The 25336-nt window shown below is 48.5% G+C and overlaps 1 protein-coding gene across 3 annotated transcripts in view; it reads right to left on the reverse strand.

Moving 5' to 3' along the window:
• Positions 1-25336, reverse strand: part of NFKB1 (nuclear factor kappa B subunit 1) — a 398216-nt gene that overhangs the window by 206482 nt on the left and 166398 nt on the right. For all 3 annotated transcript variants that reach the window (XM_086961580.1, XM_086961582.1, XM_086961581.1), the window contains exon 6: positions 21191-21339. In XM_086961580.1, coding sequence (XP_086817706.1) covers positions 21191-21339 — 149 coding nt within the window. The remainder of the gene's footprint in view (positions 1-21190; positions 21340-25336) is intronic.

Consider the following 25336-nt stretch of genomic DNA (forward strand, 5'->3'; position numbering starts at 1 on the left):
GCATGCAGCAGTGTGAGGCGTGCGGTAGTGTGCAGCATACAGCAGTGTGAGTAATGCAACAGTGTTCAGCAGTGTGAGGCGTGCAGCAGTGTGAGGCGTGCAGCAGTGTGAGGCGTGCAGCAGTGTGATGCATGCAGCAGTGTGATGCGTGCAGCAGTGTGATGCGTGCAGCAGTGTGCGGCGTGCGGCAGTGTGCGGCGTGCGGCAGTGTGATGCGTGCGGCAGTGTGATGCGTGCAGCAGTGTGAGTAATGCAGCAGTGTGCATTGTGCAGCAGTGTGAGTAATGCAGCAGTGTGCAGCATGCAGCAGTGTGCAGCACGCAGCAGTGTGCAGCACGCAGCAGTGTGCAGCGTGCAGCAGTGTGAGGCGTGAAACTGTGTGAGGCGTGCAGCAGTGTGTGGCGTGCAGCAGTGTGTGGCATGCAGCAGTGTGTGGCATGCAGTTGTGTGTGGCATGCAGCATTGTGCAGCGTGCAGCAGTGTGAGGCATGCAGCAGTGTGAGGCGTGCAGTAGTGTGATGCGTGCAGCAGTGTGATGCGTGTGGTAGTGTGCAGCATGCAGCAGTGTGCAGCGTGCAGAAGTGTGAGGCGTACAGCAGTGTGAGGCGTGCAGCAGGGTGAGGCGTGCAGCAGTGTGTGGCGTGCAGCAGTGTGTGGCGTGCAGCAGTGTGAGGCGTGCAGCAGTGAGGCGTGCAGCAGTGTGAGGTGTGCAGCAGTGTGAGTATTGCAGCAGTGTGTAGCATGCAGCAGTGTGCAGGGTGCAGCAGTGTGAGGCGTGCAGCAGTGTGAGGCGTGCAGCAGTGTGAGGCGTGCAGCAGTGTGAGGCGTGCAGCAGTGTGTGGCATGCAGCAGTGTGTGGCATGCAGTTATGTTATGTTATGTTATGTTAATAACATTTATTAGGCGCAACAGCTGCCCCAGCGAAGGGGCGTCCTGGCGCTGTGTGTGGCATGCAGCAGTGTGAATAATGCAGCAGTGTGCAGCGTGCAGCAGTGTGAGGCGTGCAGTAGTGTGATGCGTGCAGCAGTGTGATGCGTGTGGTAGTGTGCAGCATGCAGCAGTGTGCAGTGTGCAGCAGTGTGAGGCGTGCAGCAGTGTGAGGCGTGCAGCAGTGTGAGCCGTGCAGCAGTGTGTGGCGTGCAGCAGTGTGTGGCGTGCAGCAGTGTGTGGCGTGCAGCAGTGTGTGGCGTGCAGCAGTGTGTGGCGTGCAGCAGTGTGTGGCGTGCAGCAGTGTGAGGCGTGCAGCAGTGTGAGGTGTGCAGCAGTGTGAGTATTGCAGCAGTGTGTGGCGTGCAGCAGTGTGCAGCAATGCAGCAGTGTGAGTAATGCAGTGTGAGTAATGCAGCAGTGTGAGTAATGCAGCAGTGTGAGGCGTGCAGCAGTGTGAGTAATGCAGCAGTGTGAGTAATGCAGCAGTGTGAGTAATGCAGCAGTGTGAGTAATGCAGCAGTGTGAGGCGTGCAGCAGTGTGAGGCGTGCAGCAGTGTGTCGTGCAGCAGTGTGCAGCATGCAGCAGTATGCAGCATGCAGCAGTGTCCAGCATGCAGCAGTGTGAGGCGTGCAGCAGTGTGAGGCGTGCAGCAGTGTGAGGCGTGCAGCAGTGTGAGGCGTGCAGCAGTGTGAGGCATGCAGCAGTGTGAGGCATGCAGCAGTGTGAGTAATGCAGCAGTGTGCAGCAGTGTGAGGCGAGCAGCAGTGTGAGACGGGCAGCAGTGTGCAGCATGCAACAGTATGAGTAATGCAGCAGTGTGCAGCATGCAGCAGTGTGAGGCCTGCAGCAGTGTATGGTGTGCAGCAGTGTATGGTGTGCAGCAGTGTATGGTGTGCAGCAGTGTGAGGCGTGCATCAGTGTGAGTAATGCAGCAGTGTGAGGCATGCAGCAGTGTGAGGCATGCAGCAGTGTGAGGCATGCAGCAGTGTGAGGCGTGCAGCAGTGTGAGTAATGCAGCAGTGTGCGGCGTGCAGCAGTGTGAGGCGTACGGCAGTGTGAGGCGTACAGCAGTGTGAGGTGTGCTGTAGTGTGCAGCATGCAGCAGTGTGAGTAATGCAGCAGTGTGCAGCCTGCAGCAGTGTGTGGCGTGCAGCAGTGTGTGGCGTGCAGCAGTGTGAGGCGTGGAGCAGTGTGAGGCGTGCAGCAGTGTGAGGGGTGCAGCAGTGTGAGGCGTGCAGCAGTGTGAGGAGTGCAGCAGTGTGAGGCGTGCAGCAGTGTGTGGCGTGCAGCAGTGTGTGGCGTGCAGTAGTGTGTGGCATGCAGCAGTGTGAGTATTGCAGCAGAGTGCAGCGTGCAGCAGTGTGAGGCGTGCAGCAGTGTATGGCGTGCAGCAGTGTGATGCGCGCAGCAGTGTGATGCGTGCTGCAGTGTGATGCGTGCAGCAGTGTGCGGCAGTGGGCGGCGTGCTGCAGTGTGCGGCGTGCTGCAGTGTGATGCGTGCAGCAGTGTGTGGCGTGCAGCAGTGTGATGCGTGCAGCAGTGTGAGTAATACAGCAGTGTGCAGCATGCAGCAGTGTGCAGCAGTGTGCGGCGTGCAGCAGTGTGCGGCGTGCAGCAGTGTGAGGCATGCAGCAGTGTGAGGCGTGCAGCAGTGTGAGGCGTGCAGCAGTGTGAGGCGTGCAGCAGGGTGAGGTGTGCAGCAGTGTGAGGCATGCAGCAGTGTGAGGCGTGCAGCAGTGTGAGGCGTGCAGCAGTGTGAGGCGTACAGCAGTGTGTGGCGTGCAGCAGTGTATGGCATGCAGCAGTGTGTGGCATGCAGCAGAGTGTGGCATGCAGCAGTGTGAGTAATGCAGCAGTGTGAGTAATGCAGCAGTGTGCAGCGTGCAGCAGTGTGCAGCGTGCAGCAGTGTGAGGTGTGCAGTAGTGTGATGCGTGCAGCAGTGTGATGCGTGTGGTAGTGTGCAGCGTGCAGCAGTGTGAGGCGTGCAGCAGTGTGAGGCGTGCAGCAGTGTGAGGCGGGCAACAGTGTGAGGCGTGCAGCAGTGTGTGGCGTGCAGCAGTGTGTGGCGTGCAGCAGTGTGTGGCGTGCAGCAGTGTGTGGCGTGCAGCAGTGTGAGGCGTGCAGCAGTGAGAGGCGTGCAGCAGTGTGTGGCCTGCAGCAGTGTGAGGCATGCAGCAGTGTGAGGCGTGCAGCAGTGTGAGTATTGTAGCAGTGTGTGACGTGCAGCAGTGTGTGGCGTGCAGCAGTGTGCAGCAATGCAGCAGTGTGAGTAATGCAGCAGTGTGAGTAATGCAACAGTGTAAGTAATGCAGCAGTGTGAGGCGTGCAGATGTGTGAGACGTGCAGCAGTGTGTCGTGCAGCAGTGTACAACATGCAGCAGTGTGAGTAATGCAGCAGTGTGAGGAGTACAGCAGTGTGAGGCGTGCAGCAGTGTGCAGCATGCAGCAGTGTGAGGCATTCAGCAGTGTGAGGTGTGCAGCATGCAGCAGTGTGAGTAATGCAGCAGTGTGCAGCAGTGTGAGGAGGGCAGCAGTGTGAGGCGAGCAGCAGTGTGAGGCGGGCAGCAGTGTGCAGCATGCAGCAGTATGAGTAATGCAGCAGTGTGCAGCATGCAGCAGTGTGAGGCTTGCAGCAGTGTATGGTGTGCAGCAGTGTATGGTGTGCAGCAGTGTGAGGCGTGCAGCAGTGTGAATAATGCAGCAGTGTGAGTAATGCAGCAGTGTGAGGCGTGCAGCAGTGTGAGTAATGCAGCAGTGTACAGCGTGCAGCAGTGTGAGGCGTGCGGCAGTGTGAGGCGTGCTGTAGTGTGCAGCATGCAGCAGTGTGAGTAATGCAGCAGTGTGCAGCATGCAGAAGTGTGTGGCGTGCAGCAGTGTGAGGCGTGCAGCAGTATGAGGCGTGCAGCAGTGTGAGGCGTGCAGCAGTGTGAGGTGTGCAGCAGTGTGAGGCGTGCAGCAGTGTGTGGCGTGCAGCAGTGTGTGGCATGCAGCAGTGTGTGGCATGCAGCAGTGTGAGTAATGCAGCATTGTGCAGCATGCAGCAGTGTGAGGCGTGCAGCAGTATGATGCGTGCAGCAGTGTGATTCGTGCAGTAGTGTGCAGCATGCAGCAGTGAGAGTAATGCAGCAGTGTGTGGCGTGCAGCAGTGTGCAGCATGCAGCAGTGTGAGTAATGCAGCAGTGTGAGGCGTGTAGCAGTGTGAGGCGGGCAGCAGTGTGAGGCGTGCAGCAGTGTGAGGCGTGCAGCAGTGTGTGGCGTGCAGCGGCGTGAGGTGAGGGGGTGTGAGGGTGAGGGTGTGTGAGGGTGAGAGGGTGTGTGAGGGTGAGTGAGGTTGTGGGGGTGTGAGGGTGAGGGGGTGTGAGGGAGAGGGTGTGTGAGGGTGAGAGGGTGTGTGAGGGTGAGATGGTGTGTGAGGATGAGAGGGTGGGTGAGGGTGAGAGGGTGAGTGAAGGTGAGGGTGTGTGAGGGTGAGGGGGTGTGGGTGTGAGGGGGTGTGTGAGGGTGGGGTGTGTGAGGGTGAGGGTGTGAGGGTGAGGGTGTGTGGGGGGTGAGGGGGTGTGAGGGTGATGGTGTGTGTGAGGGTGTGTGAGGGTGAGGGGCTGTGAGGGTGAGGGGATGTGAGGGTGGGTGAGAGGGTGTGTGAAGGTGAGGGAGTGTGTGAGGGTGAGGGGGTGTGAGGGTGTGAGGGGGTGTGAGGGGGTGAGGGTGAGTGGGTTGTGAGGGTGAGGGGTGAGGTTGTGAGTGTGAGTGAATAGTGAAGAGAACACAAAGCTAAAGAAGCACCAGAACGACAAGAAGGAATAGCCTGCAGGGAAAAACTAATACCAAGATCAGGCAAAACCAGTGATGGCAAGTTGGACATTTTTGGCAAGTTGGACATTTTTGTCAAAAGTACATAATTATCAGCTATACAAAAAGTGTCATCAATAACTAGAAGATGAATATGAAGGGGCAACAATTGTGTCTGGCATAAATTGAATTTATTTGGCTAAATTAGTCAACACACACAAAGGAATCTCTCACAAAACAGACTACATACACAACTGTTTGAGCACAGGATATTTCACAGAGCACGACAGCGCTCCCCATTATACATTTGCAGTGTTTGCTCGATGGCACCTCAAGACTTAGAAAATCAGAGCTTGCATGAACAGATTGGAAAGGAGAAGGTCAAATAGGGATTTGAAATAATAATTAGGTATATCCAAAGTACGTCGAAATAACTTTTTTAATATAATATACTACTGCCGATTGGTACTTATTTTACTCACCTCCAAGGGACAATAGATTGAGAAGACCTTCCGAAGCTTTGAACCTGTGACCTACAGGTCAATAATCATACACACAGCATGGCAGCGTGCACTCTGCCAACTGAACTATCTTCACAGAGTGTGTACTTTTTCTACTGAGAACTCGCAGGTCAACGCACCTCCTAAAGAAATGTCCATAACCAGCATTGTCACAGGTACTCATTCTAGAAGGCAAACTCATCCTCTGAACCATTATTAAATACATGAAGTAAAAAAGCAACGAATGCATAGTGAAATAACCTTTTGCTGCTAAGCAGCACCACCCAGACAGGTACTTCTATAAAATACTATAAGTCTGAGCTAACAAATAAGCTGACAAACTTTCAAGGGTTTTTGTGTGTGCGAGCCAAAAACGAAATGGTCAGAAAGTTCAGTGGGTTTACACGTTGCTGTAATTTCTCCATAACTTACAGGTCTACGATATTTGCAGAAGAAACGTATGTGTGACCTGCGGCACTCATGTTGCACTCCCAGTGAGACAGCTCAGTAGGTTTATGTCCCACGGCAAAGATCGGGTAAACCCGAGAGACAAGGCAGAAATGCAAAATCGGCAGACAAATGGCAAGCAGTACAACAGTTAGTTAGGAAGGTGGGCATAACTATTTCATGGTAGTTCAAAGCGGAAGTGAACTTCAAGGGTCCGAAGAGACTCCGACCTCATTTTGAGAATGCTCAACAAGATGTCGTTAGGTCAAGGAAGAGCAACCTTTTGAAATACAGGAGAGGTGTGCTTATCTAATCTAGTCTCTCTTTTATTTTATTTAAAAAGTAGTAGCGGGAACACACTTATTTAAACCAAAACGTATATATTTTTTAATATGTCTGTGTTTGTGGGGCAACAGAGGAGTGTATGGGGGGTAGTACAGAATGGTGACTAACATGATTCATTGTGTAGAAGCAGATAACAAGAGATAGCAACAAATGGGATGGGGAGTGAAGAAGCTCCCTGCCCTGGAAGGAAGATGCAAGCACACAAGCAAAACAAGCTCTCGGCATTGGGGGGGGGGGGGCGGGGGAGCGGGAGCGCATTCCTTTCAAGTCTGATGGGGGGGGGGCGGCAGCCCTTGAAGTCTGATTGGAGACAAATGGTGGTTTGTGACGTGGCTGGCGCTGGTCACGCGCATAGATCACATGAACTGTGTATAATCCGCCGTTGGTAGACTGTTCTTTTACTTAATATAATCTCGCCGGAGCAATGCGCAAGTGCATTGGCTCAGGCGAGACCTAAAAATGGATTTCTGATAGTTTAAGGTTACTTCTGGAGCTCTAAATCTTAATTCCTTAAATATGTTGCAATCTACTTTAGCCCGTATCTGTGTTGTGGCAGGAATTGTACAGGACTTTCCTGGTCACAAATGCAGGAGAGTATCATAAAATGCCTGGCATTTATTTACTCTGCTCAAACGACAAAAATTGAATAAGTATATTCACCATGGATAGCCCGGAACTGCAATTGGAGCTTGGCTACCAGAGCATCCCTTCTGAACGTTTGCCCATCTACCTCTCAACAACATGTAGCACACATGAAACTACTGTCTTTTTAAAAAAAGGATTATAAAATGTAACATCATTTGTTTATCTGACACAAAAAGGCGAGAGTCACCTGGTTCGTGTGTTTCTATACATTTTCATCTAGATTTACTGTCTCAAGTTATATTTTTAAGGATCCTGTGTAGTAAAAGCTAAAATACATTAGCATTTTTAATATGAAGCGCTAAAAGACTGCATCAATTTAGAAATTAGTTTGGTATGCGTTTAAACTGGTCTCAATGTTATGTAACGTTTGCATACAGACTGCTTTTGTTTGCCACCACTGACTCAATGAGTAGAGCTTGAGAACATATCACCAGCTGGACCCCCCAAAAAAGCATTTTAAATTATGTATGTGCCACCCGATGTGTGTCCCTCTATGTCAAACAGTGAGAATTGACAAAAAGTAAGAGACTGAGGTCAGCTGGCCGGAGTTTCAAAGATATAAAAGATACTACTGTCTGACTATATGTGAACTTTATGTTATTGTGTGCAGGTTAGGGCAAGACTGGTCAATGACCAAGGGATGCAGAAGCTAAATTAGTCACCTTAACTTATGCTGAATGCCAGTTTTACAGCAGTGGGGGCTAGTTTTGCAGCGGTGCTGCAATATCGGCCCCCCAGTGCCAAATGCAGCAGTGCTTCACACTTGCACCCCCTTCCTGGAGCTGGTCCTACAACATTGCCAGGGTTGCGTGGGTCCCCAGTCCGGCCCTGGTGCAAGCACTGGAGGAGGTTAATCGCTCTGACGTTCTACTAGGGCATGAGACCATTGATGGTGAAACGGAAGTCTGAAATGGGACATGATCGGCACGTGCATAGTCATTGTTTAGACCTCAATTCTTACTCTCCCTTGAGCGTGTGCGCTGCAGGAGCTTGATGTTTTCTTTTGTTTAACTTCTGGAATCTTATGTTTGTTTTTTTGCAGTTGACAGTTACTATACTTTGTGGATCCAGTCAAAGTGTTTGTGAGATGGAAACCAAGTAAGGAGTTTCTACCTGGTTGCTGGGAATCTGACTGGAGTAGTTGTTGGGTTAAAGTTCCATCTGGGATTATTACTTTGAATGCATTTTTACAGGTGGGATATTGTCTTGGAACCCCTCCTTTGCCTTAAAGGAGCCTGCAGCAAAGAATCCATATTGGTGAACTTTCTGTGTATTGAGAACAACATTGACAGAAAATAATTTTGTGTGATTGTAAGGCTAACCACAATATTTCTGTAGAGTTTCTTTAATTTGCAGGTATCAACTGGGTTAAATTGTGCATATTCAGAAACTAAATAATGTGGTATTCAAGGTTCTTACTTTTCTAGAAATTGGAAATCATGTAAAATCTTATGGAGTACTGCAGATTCAAATATATGTTTAAACCAGCATGAAAAACCTTAGAGCAAACAGAGGATTGTCGTACATTACACATCATCTCTTCACTGGATTAAGCGCATACAATATAATTAATTGTATTTGATGGAAGACAATTTTGTCTGTAGCGTACTAAGCCTTTAGCACATAGGATGTTCAAGTGAGAAGTGTGGGAGCCTAGAATGATGTTTCAAGCATTCCCTACAAACAATACCTAGATCCAGTGCTCTTTGTTCTCTCTCGTCCAATTCCCCTTTTCCTCACCAGTGAGTGCATGCTTTTCTGTATATATCCTATTGAGAGCATTCAGACAGTGCTGAAAGTTGGATTTAGCTGCCTGATATCCACATTGTCTCTCCAGAATTCACTAGAAAGTAAATAGCTTTGACAATGTTTACTTGGTCTACAGCTATATATATCTTTTTTCAAACTTAATTTCATAGTTAAGTTTCAAGACTGGTGGATATTTATATAATTGTCTGGAATACAGTTTTTAAGCCATAGACTTTCCAAACAAATTACATTTAAAACTCATAAAGGACAACTTTTATTTGAGAACAAGAAACTAATAACCATCTGCAGAGAAGACATGAACATTTGGAAATGCTAATCCATGATGCCATTCAATTATTATACTGAGTAGACACGTCTTCAACGCTGACTGTATTCATTACTTGAATTACAGCATTTTACATCTTCTCCTTGTGTTCTGCTTCTTAATATTTCTTTCTTCATTTTATTTCCTTTTCTTTTTTATTTCCGTCTTACGGTCTCTGGCGTGCTCAGTTGCTTGTAAAAAAAAGGCATGAGTTCCGTGGGTGCAGGCAAAGCTCACTGCACTGATAGCTTTTTTACACATTTCTGTGGCTTTGTTCAGTGACTTTGGCCCAGCCTACTCCATATCTGTTAAACATCTTCCCTGAATTGCACGCTATTTACAGCCTCAAGCTTGCTGATGACATCCTTAAAATATAAAGTCATAGTTTTATCGTGTAAGAGGGCATCTTCGCTGTCCACATGCCTTCTGTATGCTGTGCTGAAACTGGGGTAGATAATGCCAGGAAGATAGTAGAGGTGGAAAACATCCATTACAACATAGGCATTACAACACAATGCCTTTACAATGTGGTCAACACAACACAGGATCCATTACAAGACAGGATCCATTACAACACATGCCATTACAACGTATGCCATTACAATGCATATCCCTCACTGACCAGCACCGTCCCTGAGAAAAGCACCCAGCGGTGTTAAAATAGTAATTTTCGCTGTAATGGAAAATGCGTTGTAATGGTATGTGTTGTAATGGAAGCTGCATTGCATTGACCGCATTGTAAAGGTATGCGTTGTAATAGTTTTCGTTGTAATGTCATACATTCACTAAAGGAGATACAAAATAGGGAATTGAGGAGTGCATTTACTCTGAGGAAAAGGTGTCATGCGCCCTTTTGTAGAATGGCGGGAAACGTTGACCTCTGATCAATCTATCTTAGTTTGGTGCTACCTGCAGCGGCAGGAACAGGCACTTTGATTGGATTCAGACAGCCACAAAGAATGGTCATTCCACAATTATTTTCACACTTGTTATTTAGGAGCTTAGGAAACGTGTGTTTGCACATTTTGCTTCCATACATAACTTGCATCCAGTCATAGTAATTTGCAGGTAACACCTCCTTTGGACTTACTTTGGGGAATGTTCACTTGATTTTAGGCAGGGTGGGTAACTGTTTCTACATTCTCCTAAATATTCTGGAAAGTAATCTGTCGCACAAGATCACAAAATGCAATCAAGTCGAAGTTGAAATTAGAATTCGAGTATCTTAATTCTACAGTCAACAACTAAATAGTAGTACACGTCGATGGCAGCAGTGCTGTCTCTCTTAACTTTAACATTTTCAATTATTGCAAGCATGTTTGCTATGTTTATGACACAGTATACTCTCTTTTATACTTGCTTGCTTTTTTTCATTTATCTTACATATGCTTACCAAAAACGTGATAAAAATAGTGCGCCATCAACACAGATGAGATAAAGCGGTAGACCTAGGTAATGGGAGTCCCAGTAATGCAGGCGGGGTCAAAAAACACGATGGATACATGTAAACTACATAATACATTCCATGTGTGTTATTTTATTGTAGTTGTCTAATTTTCCACTACCCAAGCTTTGTCACCACTTCTAAACGTATTCCTCCAAAGTCATGTTGTTCTTATGCACCGCAAGATGTTGCTATGCACAATGATTCTGTTTGAAACACTACTAACTCAAATAAGTACTCTAGTACAGGATGCAAACACTGAAGGGTGTGACGGGCAGATGACATCTAGGGAGAAGCTGATCAACTTTGCACATTCTCTACGCCTCCCCCTATCTGAGTGTGCAATGTAGCAAAGGCACAAGGAATGCAGCCGCTGGGAGCCAGGGGTTTAACTTAAAAAACTTAGTACCCTGCTTCAATTATGACACTTCAGTTCCCCATTGCCAGTACCTTCATTATGCCAAAAATATATTTGCCTGTGAACGAGCAAACTGTGCTGTCATGATACAATATTCGTTTCCAAAAATTGCTACAATTTCCATTGACCTAACAACAGGACAGGAATAGCAACAGAACAAAGAAACAGGCTTAATTTGTAAAATTCCTATTCTGATTGTGTAGTCCCCCTAGACCATGCACAGACTCTCATCTAAAACATAATTGGAGTAAATGTTGTCTTGGAAAATAGGAACACACGATTACTCAACTAAGCATTGTGAGGGTCAAAACTTGTTTTTGATCGGGAGATTCAGCTTGCAAGTGTTTTGAAAAAGAAAACACCATTAATTAGCAAATTCACAAAGGCATTTATGAGTACTTGAATCAGTACTCGCTGTTAGGGCTACTTCAAGTACTCATAAACGCCTTTGTGAATTGGTTAACACAGTTTGGAATGTAGAAGAGTGTGAAAAATTGTTTTCATGTTTGCAAAAGGAGTACTTATTAAAACAAAAACACACAGAAACATTAATTAATGGTTTATCTAAAGATTAGTGGTCCAATTCACAAAGGCATTTATGAGTAAATGAAGTAGTACTATTTCAGGTGCTCGTGAATCATTTGTGAATTGACTTCACCAGGGGCCGTATTGTACATAGTGCCCCGGAGGTGAACTGGGCATGTGCGCCCACTTTGGGCACCCCTGGGCCCTATAGTATTATAGAAGAGGCCGCAGAAACTTGTTCGCCCCTTCCGTAATACTGATAGTGGTGGCGCACAGGTAGTGCTGGAGCTATCTTCGGATAGCATTCCCTCATTTGAATGGAGGAGTGGCCCCATGCAAATGAGGGAATAACTTTGCCTCCGCACCCGTGCTGTATTATGGATGTGGGCACAGAAGCAAACAGGCCCTTAGGAAAAGCACGGTCAGTGTGTCACACCAAGGTGGCACACTGCCAGTGCACACCCTCAAGCTAGCCCAGGAGGGAAGAAAGGATGTTCCATGGACCCCTCAGGCATACCGCGGCAGGTGAGTCCAGTCACTCACTAACCCTCTTTAAAGTGCCATTGGCCAGGGCAGCACGAGCTTGCATTCATCATAGTAAGGCACATTGTCCCTGTTTGCACCTGGGGCACTTGATGAAAGGTAGGTCATGGAGCAAACAGGGACACTGCACCCTGCCTGTAATAGGGGCCCATGTTTTACACAGCACACACTATGGATTCTGAATCATCCTGCTGTGCATTGTAAATGTAACCCGTAGTTTTAGGGACAGTCTAAAATGTAGGTAGCATTGAATGATAATCATCGTGGCACTGCATTTCAAAACGTTTTTAAAGTAGTGCTTTTTCTGAGGAAGTGTAAAGGTGCACAGTCTCTATATTTCAAAGGAGAAATCTTACACTTGAAATATAGCACTAAAATGCAAAAAGGTGTATTTTGTGGGAGGCTGTAGTGTCACTTGTCTGGTTAGGAGGAGGAAATGATGCCACTGAAGATGAGTTAGTAGTTGTAGGGCTCCTCAAACTAGCTGGGAAATCTCGCACGTGACCGACAGTTACTTCATCAGTTTATTAATCATCTCATCCATGTTTACAGTTTCTTCAGGAGGCCCCGTGCTTTCCGTACTGCTCGCATGATTGCAAGTCTCTTACATCATACTGTCCTCAAGTGAACTCCTGAGAGAGACGCTTCTAACCATGGAAACTGAAGATGCCCTGAGCTCTTAGCAGATGTAGCTGCTGAAGAGTCCATAAGGTTTAGCATATTTTCTTGGCCTGCATTTTACTTTGTAACAAACAATGGTTGACACGCCTAAGACAATAGTTGTGGGCTTCTGATCCGAGAAAATAGAATATGGCCAATCGTTATTTTTGAAGCACAATTTCAATAAGCAAATAGCTGAAAAGCATAGGGGTAACAGGATGTTCTACAGAACCACGCATGCGATACACCCCTACTGCAGGGCCTGAAGAGTGAGCTCAAAACCCCTTCATTAAGAGTGTTTTCAGAACCAAGTGGTGCTGATTGACTAACTTTACAATGCAACGTTTCAAAGTTATTGGCTATAAATACAGAGCTCTTACCGATGGCTCAAATAAATTAAGTAGGTGATTTGAATAAGTCTCTTATAATTACTTAAATTGCATTTCCTACAACTTTTAACCTCCGAATCCTTTTGTTTTTATATACTGTCCTTTCCAGTTGATTTTGCGAGCAGTAATCTGTCTGAGATCTCTTCTCGGACAGGACAGGGTAGTAAACTGGAGACTTGAGCAAATCCAACATTCTGAGGGCTTAGGCCGCTGAGCTATCCTTTGGGTTGGTAGACCCAACAGCTCTTACAGCAGAACTATTCCTTGGGTTTCAGGGGACTTACAAGTTCAGGCAGTACACACGACCTCGATCATGCAGGGATCTCAAATTAAAAACCAGTATTACAGAAATAAAAATCTATTACATTATATTATGCAACACAGCCACATGAGCCATAACATAACTGTCTCAGAAGCAAGAAGCTTTTCATTTACTCTAAATGTAACTTTAATCTAAACTTTTATTCCCCCTTAATTAGCAGCCTGACATTTTTATAACATACCACCACAGTATTCGCAAATATCAACCTTCCATTTTTAATACATTCACTTATTTTGTTCGGAAATATCAGCTTGTACTTTTCAGTAAATCATCTCTACCTTGCTATCCCACTATCTCCCCTACACTGTTTCCTCCATCTGCTCCTAAAGCTAGTAGTAAAGGGGTAAGACAAAGACAGTCCAATCGGGGAGATGCTGACTCATGTCCAGCTCCTGGTCCAGACAGGCGAAAGCTAGTTCATATGTCCAGGTATTGCCTCATATCCAATGACCAACCACACATGCTACAGAACTGCCTCACGAATAGGCCACCGACAGTATTGGAGGCTCATGGGTCCAGTTTAAACACACTTAAAGTTTAATATACCCATGCTCAGTCAGATGCTAAGATTCAACAATCATCTGCCCAGGTAAAGTGCCACATGTTCAGTTTCTGCTAATTTATTGACACCACATACTAGCATCATTTACAATGGTAGGTTCACCTAAATCCATCTTCTCAGTAATTGCCAGTGTATGAAATGTAGTCAATAGCTAATCATTTGCATGTCAGTAATTGTATTCATATGCTGGCATTGTATACCCAGGTAGTTGCTCCCTATCAAATGCCAGGACTGACATCATAGCTACCATGCCAGCGTTGGCATCATATGCTCTTGTAGGTACTTCCACCCTATGCCAGTAATTGTCACCATAAGCCCAGTTATTGTCCTCATAAGCCCAGGTAACTCACATACCTGTTATTGGCATCATGTGCCCTGGAAAGACTTCATCACATAGCACTCATGGTGATCGCCTAGCCACATATTCACATTCCAAACAAAAGTGTAAAAGACAGAGGTAGCTACTTATATTAGATGCAGGGACCTCACTCTGTTCAATCAATTAATCAATCAAGAACTTGTAGAGCGCACTACTTACCCGTGAGGGTCTCAAGGCACTGGGGGAAAAAGGAGGGGGGAAGGCGCTACTGGTCGAACAGCCAGGTCTTGAGTAGCCTCCTGAAGGTCAGCAGGTCTTGGGTCTGTCATAGGCTCAGTGGGAGGGTATTCCAGGTCTTTGCGGCAAGGTGGGAGAAGGATCTGCCGCCGGTGGTTGTTCTTCGGATGCGGGGGACTGAGGCGAGGGCGAGGTCGGCGAGCGGAGATGGCGGTTGGGGATGTAGAAGAAAAGTCGTCTGTTGAGGTAGGCTGGGCCGGTCTTGTGGAGTGCCTTGTGTGCGTGGATGAGGAGCTTGAAGGAACTCCTCTTGTTGACGGGGAGCCAGTGCAGGTTTCTCAGGTGGGGGGTGATGTGGCTGTGGCGTGGTACGTTGAGGATCAGGCATTTCGAGGCGTTTTGATTGCGTTGCAGTCGTTTGATGAGCTTGGCCGGGGCTCAGGCGTAGAGGGCGTTTCCATAGTAGAGTCTGCTACTGACGAGGGCCTGGGTGACTGTTCTTGTATGTGTCGGGATCCACCTGCAGATTTTGCGGAGCATGCGGAGGGTGTTGAAGCAGGAGAAAGAGACTGCGTTGACTTGCTTGGTCATGGAGAGTGTTGAGTCGAGGATGACTCCCAGGTTGCGTGCGTGGTCAGTGGGTGTCGGGGCTGCCCCCAGTGCCGTGGGCCATCAGGAGTCGTCCCAGCTGAAGGGTTGGAGCCGAGGATGAGGACCTCCGTCTTGTCTGTGTTCAGTTTCAGTCGCCTGATCTTCATCCAGTGGGGGACTGCCTTCATTCAGTCGTGGAGGTTGGATTTGGCGGTGAGGGGGTCCTTGGTGAGGGAGAGGATCAGTTGAGTGTCGTTGGTGTAGGAGATTATGTTGAGGTTGTGCTGTCGGGCGACTCGTGTGAGCAGGACCATGTAGATGTTGAACAGTGTCGGGCTGAGGGATGATCCCTGGGGTAAGCTGCAGATTGGAAGATTTGAGTAGGGCGTTGAACTCGGCGTGTTTCTAGATCTCTGGGAAGGTCACGATCTCGAAGGAGAGATTGATGACGTTGCGCAGGTGGGGTATGATGGAGCTGCTGGCTTTGTTGAAGATGTGGTGTGGGAATGGGTCTGACGGGGAGCCGGAGTGGATTGTGCTCATGGTCTTGATGGTGTCATCGATGTTCACATTGGCCCAGGCTGGCAGGGGGTCATGGTTGATGGTGTGCGGAGAGTCTGGAGTGTCGATGTCTGGGTGTTGAAGCTGTCGTGGATGTCAGTGATCTTGCGGTGGAAGAAGGTGGCGAGGGGATCGCACAGGGCTTAAGACGACGGGATGTCGTTGGTGTTGGAGCTGGGGTTGGAGAGTTCTTTTACGATGTTGAAGAGCTCCTTGCTGTTGTGTGCGTTGTTGTCGAGGCGGTCTTTGAAGGAGGTCCTCTTGGCAGACCTGATGAGGTGATGGTGTTTGCGGATGGCGTCTTTGTGGGCTGCGAGGCTGTCCGGTGTCATTTCATTGTGCTGTTTCTTCTCTAGTTTCCGGCATGTTCGTCAACGGGGCAAGGGTGTTGGTGCAGTCGTTGATCCAGCGTCTGAGGTTGCGGTCAGCGTCGTCGGTGTTGGATGGGTCGGTGGGTGGGGTGAGAGCGAGGTTTGCGCGTAGTTGGTCTTCAGTGATTTTGCTCCAGCAGCAGCGGGGAATCTGTTGGCGCGGTGGTGTGTGGTGGGTTTCTGGAAGATGAAGTGGATGCAGCGGTGGTCGGTCCAGTGGAGTTCGGTGGTGTGGCTGAAGGAGACGTGGGAGCTTGAGGAGAAGACGGGGTTGAGCGCGTGACCGACGGAATGGGTTGGCGTTGTGGCGAGCTGCCTCAGTCCTAGGTTGGCGATCAGGGTGATGGAGTTGCTGTCGTTGTTGTTCTCAAGGTGAAAGTTCATGTCTCCAAGGAGGATATAGTCAATGGAGGTCAGGGCGTGCGTGCTGATGAAGTCGGCGATGGAGTCGCTGAACTGGGGTCGTGGTCCTGGGAGTCTGTAGATGAGGGTGCCTGTGAGGGTGGTCGTGTGGTCTGTGTGGATCTGGAAATGCATGTGTTCGGCGGTGCTGAGAGTATTGTCGGTGCTGGTCGAGACCCTGATGCTGTTCTTGTGGACGATGGCGATTCCTCCTCCCACTCCGTTGGTGCGGTCTCTGCGTGTGATCTTGTAGCCGACTGGGATGGCTATGGCGATGTCGGGTGCAGAGGAGTTGTTAATCCAGGTCTCTGTCAGGAAGGCGACGTCCGGGGATGATGTGTCGAGCAGGTCCCAGAGCTCGACGGCGTGTTTGCGTGCGGAGCGGGTGTTCAGTAGGATGCATCGGAGGTGGTTGAGGTCTTTCTTGGCGGGTGGTTCAGCGGCTCTGAGGCTGATGTAGCTGCAGTTCCGGCAGGTGAAGGGACCATGTGTGTGTTTCGGTGCGGCCTTGATGCAGGTGTGGGTCCGTCCAGAGTTGAGAGCATGCATTGTGCTGGCATCATAGCCGCGGCTGTCGTTGTGTTGGGTGCGGGGACCAGGGGTTCTGGCGTTGGCGCTGGGCGCTGTCCAGGCGCAGATGGGCTTGCTTAGGCACGCCAGCGGCGCAGCTGCACAGCGGCCGCCATATATTGGGAGCTGGGAGGGAGGAGCAGCTGGGAGGCGGGAGGGAGGTGCAGCGAATGGGCAGTCAGGGGGCGGGGCCTCAGGGGACACAGCGACGGGAACGGGAGCGGCTAAGGGAGCGGAAGCGAGGGCACAAACACGGGGCACAAGAGGGAAAAAGGGCACAAGAGGGAAAAAGGGCACAGAATCACGGGGCAACGATGGGAAACAGAAGGAAAAAGGGCACAGAATCACGAGGGCAACAATGGGAAACAGAAGAAAAAAGGGCACAGAATCACGGGGGCAACAATGGGAAACAGTTAGGCATTTATCATTCCCCATCCTTCACAGGAGGCACAATCTTTGAAGAGGACAAAATCTCTGTGTGTCACTAAATGTGTATGAAGAACCTCCACCTCTTTTAAAAATGTCCAGCTTACAGTTCTTGAAAAATGTTACTGATGCGGAAACTCAGACACGTCTTGGTGGGATAAGGACATCTCCTGGTGTCTCTGGTACTACAGAGAACTCTGGCCCTTTACATGAGCAACAGCAGTGTGAGTCTGGGTAGGTTTGGGGTGTGACTGTGGAAGCAGTGTGCCCCAGGGCAAGAATTTAACTGAAATAACTCACCAACAAATAGCCTAACTCACACAACCTTATTTTTACAAAATATCGCCGCCTACTCAACAAATTGTAGAGTCACAATTTTAGAAAGTGTATCACAAGCAAAGCCTTCTTGCTCTTTTTTGCTGCATCTTTCCACTCCCTCTTCCTCCACCCCTCAAACCCTGCCCTACCCCTTCAATGTACTCATGCTATAAAGTGATCCAGCTCCAAATGCACAATAAGTAAGTAGTGAATCAGGATAAATATCCTTCTCTTACTCTGGTATGGTTATGTTCTAAAACTTGTCTAGTAATTATCTAATGAGCTATTTGCAGGTATAGCATGACTTCTACTGGTACTTTTCACAGAGACATACATTTTTAGGTCTCGTGGCGTTTACAGCGCAAAGCGCTGTCTCGCCAGAAACCTAATGTCAGCGACTCAGCTTTCCAGGAGACAAGAGATGGCCACGCGCTTCTTCAAAAATCGGATTGGAGAGGGCCGCGAGCACGCGAACGCACACGCTGTGGCCATTTCCTGTCTCCTGGGAAGCTCCAACACACACACAGCCACACCTCCCCCTGCACGCATGCGCACACATAGAGACACACACACGAGCGCACATACACGCACACATACAGAGACACCCCCCGTCGCACACATACACGCGCGCGCACACACACACACACACACACACACAGACAAGAGCACCAAGACCACCCCCCGCCGCCCCCCCACAACTAAGGCCCACTTACCGCCACTCTGGACTTCTGCAGCCTCCGCGGGGCTCTCCCTCATGCATGGGAGGCCCGCGTCACCACTGCTCCTCCAAGCACTCCACCCCCCCCGCTGCCCCCCTCCAACTAAGCCCCACTCACTGCCACTCCGGACTTCCTCAGTCTCCTCTGTGGGGTGCGCTCCACGTAGGCTCTCTCAGCTCACGGGAGACCCGGACTGCCCCGGACTGCCGCGCACTCCATCCCCTTCCATGTCCCAGGCAAGGTGGCAGCACACATGCTCAGTGTGTAAGCGTGTGTGCACGAGCAGCTATTGTGCCGCGCACTTTCAGTTTCCCTTCACTGGCCCTGGGCTGCTCCCGAAGTCGGATCCCTCATTCCTAGGTGGTCTGTGCCCGAGGCTGGAGAGGAAGGGAAGACAAACAGAGCTCGAGAGGCAGGAGGCGGTGCGAAAGGGCAAGGGGGGAGCCGAAGGCGAGGGGTGAGAGTGAGGCCCCAGAGGCGCGAGAAACCGGGATTATGGGATGAGAGACACGTCAGTGGCAGTTTGTGAAAGTACGCGAGAAGAAAGGATATAATATAAGACTGGATGGATGGACAACAGGTAAGGTTCAAAGGAAATAGTGGCGGGCGATGGGGCAATGAAGGCGTAAAAGAGTGAGGCCCAAGGCCTGAAGGGCGAAAGAAAAGGCCCCGCAAGGAGGGAAAGGTCGGGAAAATCAATAAAGCAGCAGGTGCGTTGGTAAGGGAGATCAGGGGCATAAGGGAGCTTCTGTATGCGATTATGGTTGAATAGCGCTACTTTAACAGATGGGACGGTGTTCCTCAGATGGGGCGATGTTCCTTGTCTGTAATGGATAGCATCCTTGACACGCCGTGAACGAGGGTGGGTGGCCGCTGGTGAAGTACTAAGATGATGAATACGGTAAATGCCAGTGTACGGCACAAGAGAGGTGGTGAAAGGGCAACGGGCAGAATGTGCTGAGAGGTTCGAGTCGGGAAGAGAGGGTAAGTAACAATTGCCCTCACGGATGTGAAAGGGCCCGACCCCAAGAAATCTGTAGGTCGGTAGGAGGGAAGGCAGGCATACGGCCCATAAACATTGGTAGGTTGGAAAGACGGAAGGCAGAGAGACAGAGATACGAAAAAGTCGGTGCACTTGAGGACAGACAGGCAGAAAGAAGAGTGGTCCGTTGACCAGAGATTGAACAGTCGACGTGAAAGATGGGATCGTGGTAGAAGGACGCCGCAATCAAAAGAATATGGAGATATGATGGTAAAGACAAGCAGAAGAGTTCAATACAGGGAAATTGGAGAAAAAAGCAAGGCGTCAGGCGAGCAGTAGCAGCAGGTGCCATTTAACATTTGTGACTCTGAGGTGAAGAGCATTCCTCCAGGGAGCAGAGAGGTCAGATTTTTTTTGTTTCTCGAGCGGTTTCCTTTGGAGGTGAGTGAACCATCAAATTAACAGGAAGCGCCGAGCCAAGGACACGGCTTGTGTCTCAGAGCCAGGCGCGCAACACCCATTGGGCTCGCCCCCCCCGTCGTGTGTGTCAGCTCGGGCTGATGAGCATCTAAATTGCAGCCGCACCCAAGTACTTAACAGGTCTCTAAAGACCATTTACGTGTAAATGAGGCTTTTGTTGTGTGTTCACCCCTTCTTACAGCCCCTCTGTCTTTGGTTTTAAGAATTAGCCCCCCCCCAAAAAAAAATCAAAATGAGGCTCTAGTTGCCCGACTGCTCAGAGCCGTGCACTGGCCGAGCCCTGAAAATATTAGTTATGTAAATCATACAACTAAACTACTTAACATATGACAAACTTTCTTCAGAGTTCAAAAAGTGTATTTCTTCAACTCGTGGAAGTTTTGCTGTTAATAGGGCACTTTATAGCACTGTACTGAGATGTACTTTGAAAGTGGGCGTTTTTTAGGTCTCGACGAGCAATGCTGTAGGGGCTAATTGAGCACTTGATCCTTCTTACGTCGATGGACCTCGCTCCACCTCTACTTTAGCAAGTGCAGGCGGCAGGGAGGGTCCTTACTATCCCTGCTACCTCGAGACTCAATTGGCTATCGTTTGTGTCTACATATCCGCCTACCAACAAATGTAAGTGCACACTTTTCCACCGGGCAAACACACCAACAGCCATCAGTGCACGCTTCCACCACACACACACACCACCAGACGTCAGTGCACGCTTTCACCAGGTAAACACACACACCACCAACCATCATTGCACACTTTCTCCAGGCACACCCCATCAGCCGTCAGTGCACGCTTTCACCAGGCAGTCACACACCACCAGTCGTCAGTACATGCTTCCGCCAGGCACACACGCCACCAACCGGCCGGCAGTGCACACTTCCACCAGGCACACACACCACCAGCCATCAGTGCATGCATCAATTGTTAACACATCCACAATTAACTATTGTAGCAATCGCAGTATGGCGCACTTTACTTTTAAACATGTCAGTGCACGCTTCTCCACCATGCACACACACCACCAGCCATCAGTGCACACTTTCAAACAGGCACACACACACCACTAGCCTTCAGTACACGCTTTCAACAGGCATACACACCACCGGCCATCAGTGCACAATGTCAACAAGCACAGACACCATAAGTCATCAGTGCACGCTTTCACCGGGCACAAACACCACCAGCCGCCAGTGCACGCTTTCACCAGGGACACACCACCAGCCGTCAAAGCACACTTTCACCAGGCACAGACACCATAAATAGTCAGTGCACGCTTTCACCGGGCACAAACACCACCATCCATCAGTGCACGCTTTCACCGGGCACAAACACCACCAGCCAATACAGAGTTTGCAAAAAACAATCATGCAACACATTGTCATATACAATGCCAATAACTCAAACTTGAAAGCTGCGAGACCTATTGCATTGCAAATGCTTGTTCAAACATGGTCTAAAGGGATATTATGATGCAGACAGAAAAGTATTCAGCAATGAAATCTCTTTTCCTCAATTGTGCTCCCGCCCATCAAAAATCTAAGTTTTAAGATACTCAGTCATATCCATGGTCATGCCATTCTAATGAACAACCGTGCTCAGACATGTGCTCGTATACATACCCCAAAATCATGTCTTTCGGCCCCACAGTGACCGTGCATATCCCATCTTCACAGTGTTTACCCACCAGGCTGTGGGCGTGCAGGTGTACGTCTTTGCCACTGGTCACCAGCTGGACAACAACTTTTGCATGGCCAACATAATTGTGGATCTGTGAGAATGAAAAGAACATTGTACAACAATGTTTACAATCAAATGACAAACTGGCAGAGTGACAAGTTCAATTACAAGTTACAAATGATGCAGTGTGTTGATTGTTGTTCTCAGACTGGGGTTCTGTTTTGTTCTATATCCTAGGCTACATGTTTTGATAGAAAGTAAAGTGTTCAGAAACTGGAGAGGGAACTGGGAGGTGGTGAGCCTACTGACAAAGGCTGACAATTTAGACTTGAATTACAACCTATGCATATGGTATAATCTACAATTTGGCAACTAGTTGGAAGCCCTCACACAGATCCATGTGTGCTGGTTTTACATAAATAAAATCGGTGTTCTGAGGGTCTTTATATGCTTGTAATATTGAATATTCAATAATCTATGGGAGTGACAGGTTCACCATCCGAAGACAAAAGGATACATTAGATATTAGCCTACCTAGAAGTGACTTTGCAGCATTGATTGTCCCATTACTCTGGGCACATCGGAAGCACTGGGGAGTTGCCTGCTGTTCTCAAACAAGGATTCTAAAAGTGCACTGAGGAGAAGTGAGGTGGACCACTGCCTTCTGGATCTGCATGGTGCTTACTGTGGAAGGCCACATGCACAGGAACACTACGCGGGCAAAGCAGCCGTGGCTTTACTGAAAGTGTCTCTTATCCAATGATTAATTTAAAAAACAATACGTGCTGGGCCCTCTTAAGGATGTATTGCAAATGAAACCGCCCATTTCCCCTGCCAACATTGGCAAGACCAGTGCCACCACAGCTACTTGCCTTCTTGCTCCTACAAGTCTGACAATTCAGACCATCCAAGGCCCCCAAAACTTTAAGAATGGCTTAGTCGGAAGGTATTTATTGTTTTTAATGTATATGGGATTAATACATAACTGGTAAGTGATCATCTCTACATTTGACAAACAATGCCACCATGTGGCAGACTTTTATATGTGCAGGTGTTGTCAACGTACTGCTGGTGCCGAACACTGGAAACCACCGGCTCAGATTAAGCACTGGTCTTGTCTAGTCTAGATTGAAACAAAAACAACGCTGAAGTGAGCGCTCTGATATGCGCTGCCCATCATAGGGCAAGTGCATGACAAGTGTCAGCACAATTTTATAAAGGCTGTACAGTTGATACTAGGTAATATGCAACATTTTTATTGAAACAAGGTGAGAATTATTTTCTTTATTTGCCTGAAAAAGAATTGTAATTATACTCCTGGTCGGGTTGTGTTCAATACTCGTCAGGTCTATCGTGCTTTTAATCTTGCTATTTTAGATTGTCAATGTGCCGCTGTGATTTTACCTTGCCGCATTGTGTGCTTTTTAAAAAAAGAACTTTTAATTCTTCTTACTGGGGTCTTTTGCGGAGTCCAACCACCAGGTTTCCCTCGCTGACGCCATTTACCGGATCAGCTGATTGGAGGGACAGGGGGGCGGGGTACTCGCTGCTGATTGGGCGGGTGGACGGGCTGCCAGTAGATTTAAACACCCGATGGGGCGACCGCGCAGCAGACGCTCGCAAGCGGGCGTGCCAAAGGCGCGCCTAAGGTAAGCCTGTCTGGCCGTCCGTGCTCGGAACAGGCTCAGGGCCAGTCCCCCTGGATCAATGAGCCCAGACATTCTCCCGTATTCATCCAATGCGCTTAGAGGTCTGGACCCAGAAGATGGAAATGCCCATTGCCCTAGATTTTTGCCCATTATAAGTCCGGGAGAGGCAGGAGAGGTTTGCGGTCAGTGTCACTGTTCCCTCCCTTGGATTTTGGCTCTTCCTAGCAATTTTCCTTTTAAAAAGGAGGGGAACCCTTTCAAGGATTGTGCAGGGGCCCATCTCAAGTGCCTACTGTTAAATGCCAGGTATCTGGTTAAACACAGTCTGGGATAATGTATTCATCAAAGAGCACCAGATTATGATGGCATTTGTAACAGAGGCCTGGACTGACAACACCTCAGGTCCTGATATTGTGAAGGCCCTGCCCATAAACTTTCTGTGCTATACTTTGGAAAGACCTGTAAGAAGAGGAGGCGGGTTGGCGGTTATATACCACCACAGTCTTGAACCCACCTTCTCCATCGCCTCTAGTCAAGCGTGCGAAGCACTGTCCATTAAGGTACGTCTTGCTCCCCAAGACACCTTTAAAGCAATGTTAATCTATGGTCCTCCAAGGAGTAGGAGTGCATTTTTGGACTCGTTTAGAGCTCTTTTAGAGGAGGGGATGTGTGCAAAGTCCATTTCGGTCATGGGAGATTTAAATTTTCACCTTGAAAATGTATAAGATCCAGACAATTTGAGACTGTTGGAAATCATGAGTGGAGGGGGCTTAGAACAACGTGTAGTTGGTCCCTCACATGTTGGGGGACACACCTTGGATGGCATTTTTCTCTAATAATAATGACCTGGCCATATCTGAAATTGTGCAGATTCCATGGTCGGACCACGGTCGGACCATGGGGAGGCAAGAGTTTCGTCTATGATGCGGCGAAGTCCTGGAACAGTCTGCCAGTACATCAGAGGAAGGCCTCAGAGCTCCTTTCCTTTAGAAAGGGGCTGAAGACTTGGATATTCACGGTTTAGACACCCCGCTTACAGTGAGTCAGCGTGTAGCGCAGGACACTCATGGGTAGAATTGCGCTTTATAAGCTTCGCTAACATAACATAACACTCAATGTGAAAAGCAATCCTTTTATTTAAAAAGGTTCTAGTGGCAGTACATGTAAATGGTACAAGGTTATCTGAGGCAACTGTAACCTAGAAAAGCGTAAAATAAGACACAATATCTTCCTTAATGTGTTATAAAACAGGATGCCTAGTACTACAGTGTAACAAAACTAAATGGGAGAGTATCTTTTTTTTTTTTTTTTAATTTTTGAAAACCTTTATTGCGCAGTTGTAAAAGTACAAATACGGGCCTACAACCATACGGCCGGCCACGAAAACTGTTGAGGCACTGGTGCATACATTACGGCGACACAATAGCACATAAGGATCATAGGCAAACAATGAGAGTTACACTGTAAAACAACGAGGTATCGTGTCTCAGGAGCATTGAAGGTTAATTTTAAAGGTTTTTTATATTGCAACTATTGAAGTCCGACATTATAATTTCACATAGACAGCAAATAAAGAAAAGAAGCCCGTGCAGGCGAGACGTAACATTACCAACTGATGTATCAATTAATCCAATAACCCAGAAAGCTATGTCCCCCAGGCGGGATGGCGGCTCAAAATCCTACAGCAGAAGTAGCAGAACTAACATAGCACCCAGTGTTCACCGCCACCCACCCTCTTCTAACCCTGACACGGACTCAAGAAAATATAAGGAAAAGAGGACGAACAACGAATAAAATAAGGCACCATAGAAACTGAAACAGAAAACATAAAGTCCCCCAACCCCCCACCCTACACGCATGCAGAGGCTACGGCCTGCCCCCCCCCCAGCAGTGTGTCTGTCGCCCAATAAACCCGAAATATAGAAGTGAAAACAGAAAAAGAGAAAGAAAAAAGTGTAATCCTTGAGATATAGGGAGTGAGAAAAGTGTAGACTAATCCACGACTCCCAGGAAATGAGGAAGGTGGGGAGGAGCCACCAAATGCCAGGCTTCCCGGACTCCCAGTCATTACAAAGTATCCTACGCCATATATAGCACCAAAATTGGGAAACATCGCATCAAATGAGAGCAAAGTGGTTTACCCCTGGACCCCCCATACCGCACAGAACCGCCATCTCAACAACAAAGTAAACAGCAGGACTTAATAACTGCGACCTTAAATGAGGAAAGCATCACACCCAGCGCATTACACATATCAAAAAACGTTCCAGTCCAGGTCATCACCAGTCGATCGGGCAGAGCCAACGTAGGGAACACCATCAGCCCTGGCCTGAACGTCTAAATCTCTCCAGGCATGGCCCCCGCTGTGAGCTCCCCTCAGGCAGAACAAAGGAGCAAGATGGCCGCTTCCGACAAAGAAGGAGAAGAGGAGGAGGAAAT

The sequence above is a fragment of the Lissotriton vulgaris genome, chromosome 3_1, assembly GCF_964263255.1.
Source record: "Lissotriton vulgaris chromosome 3_1, aLisVul1.2, whole genome shotgun sequence".
Classification (NCBI taxonomy): Eukaryota; Metazoa; Chordata; class Amphibia; order Caudata; family Salamandridae; genus Lissotriton; species Lissotriton vulgaris.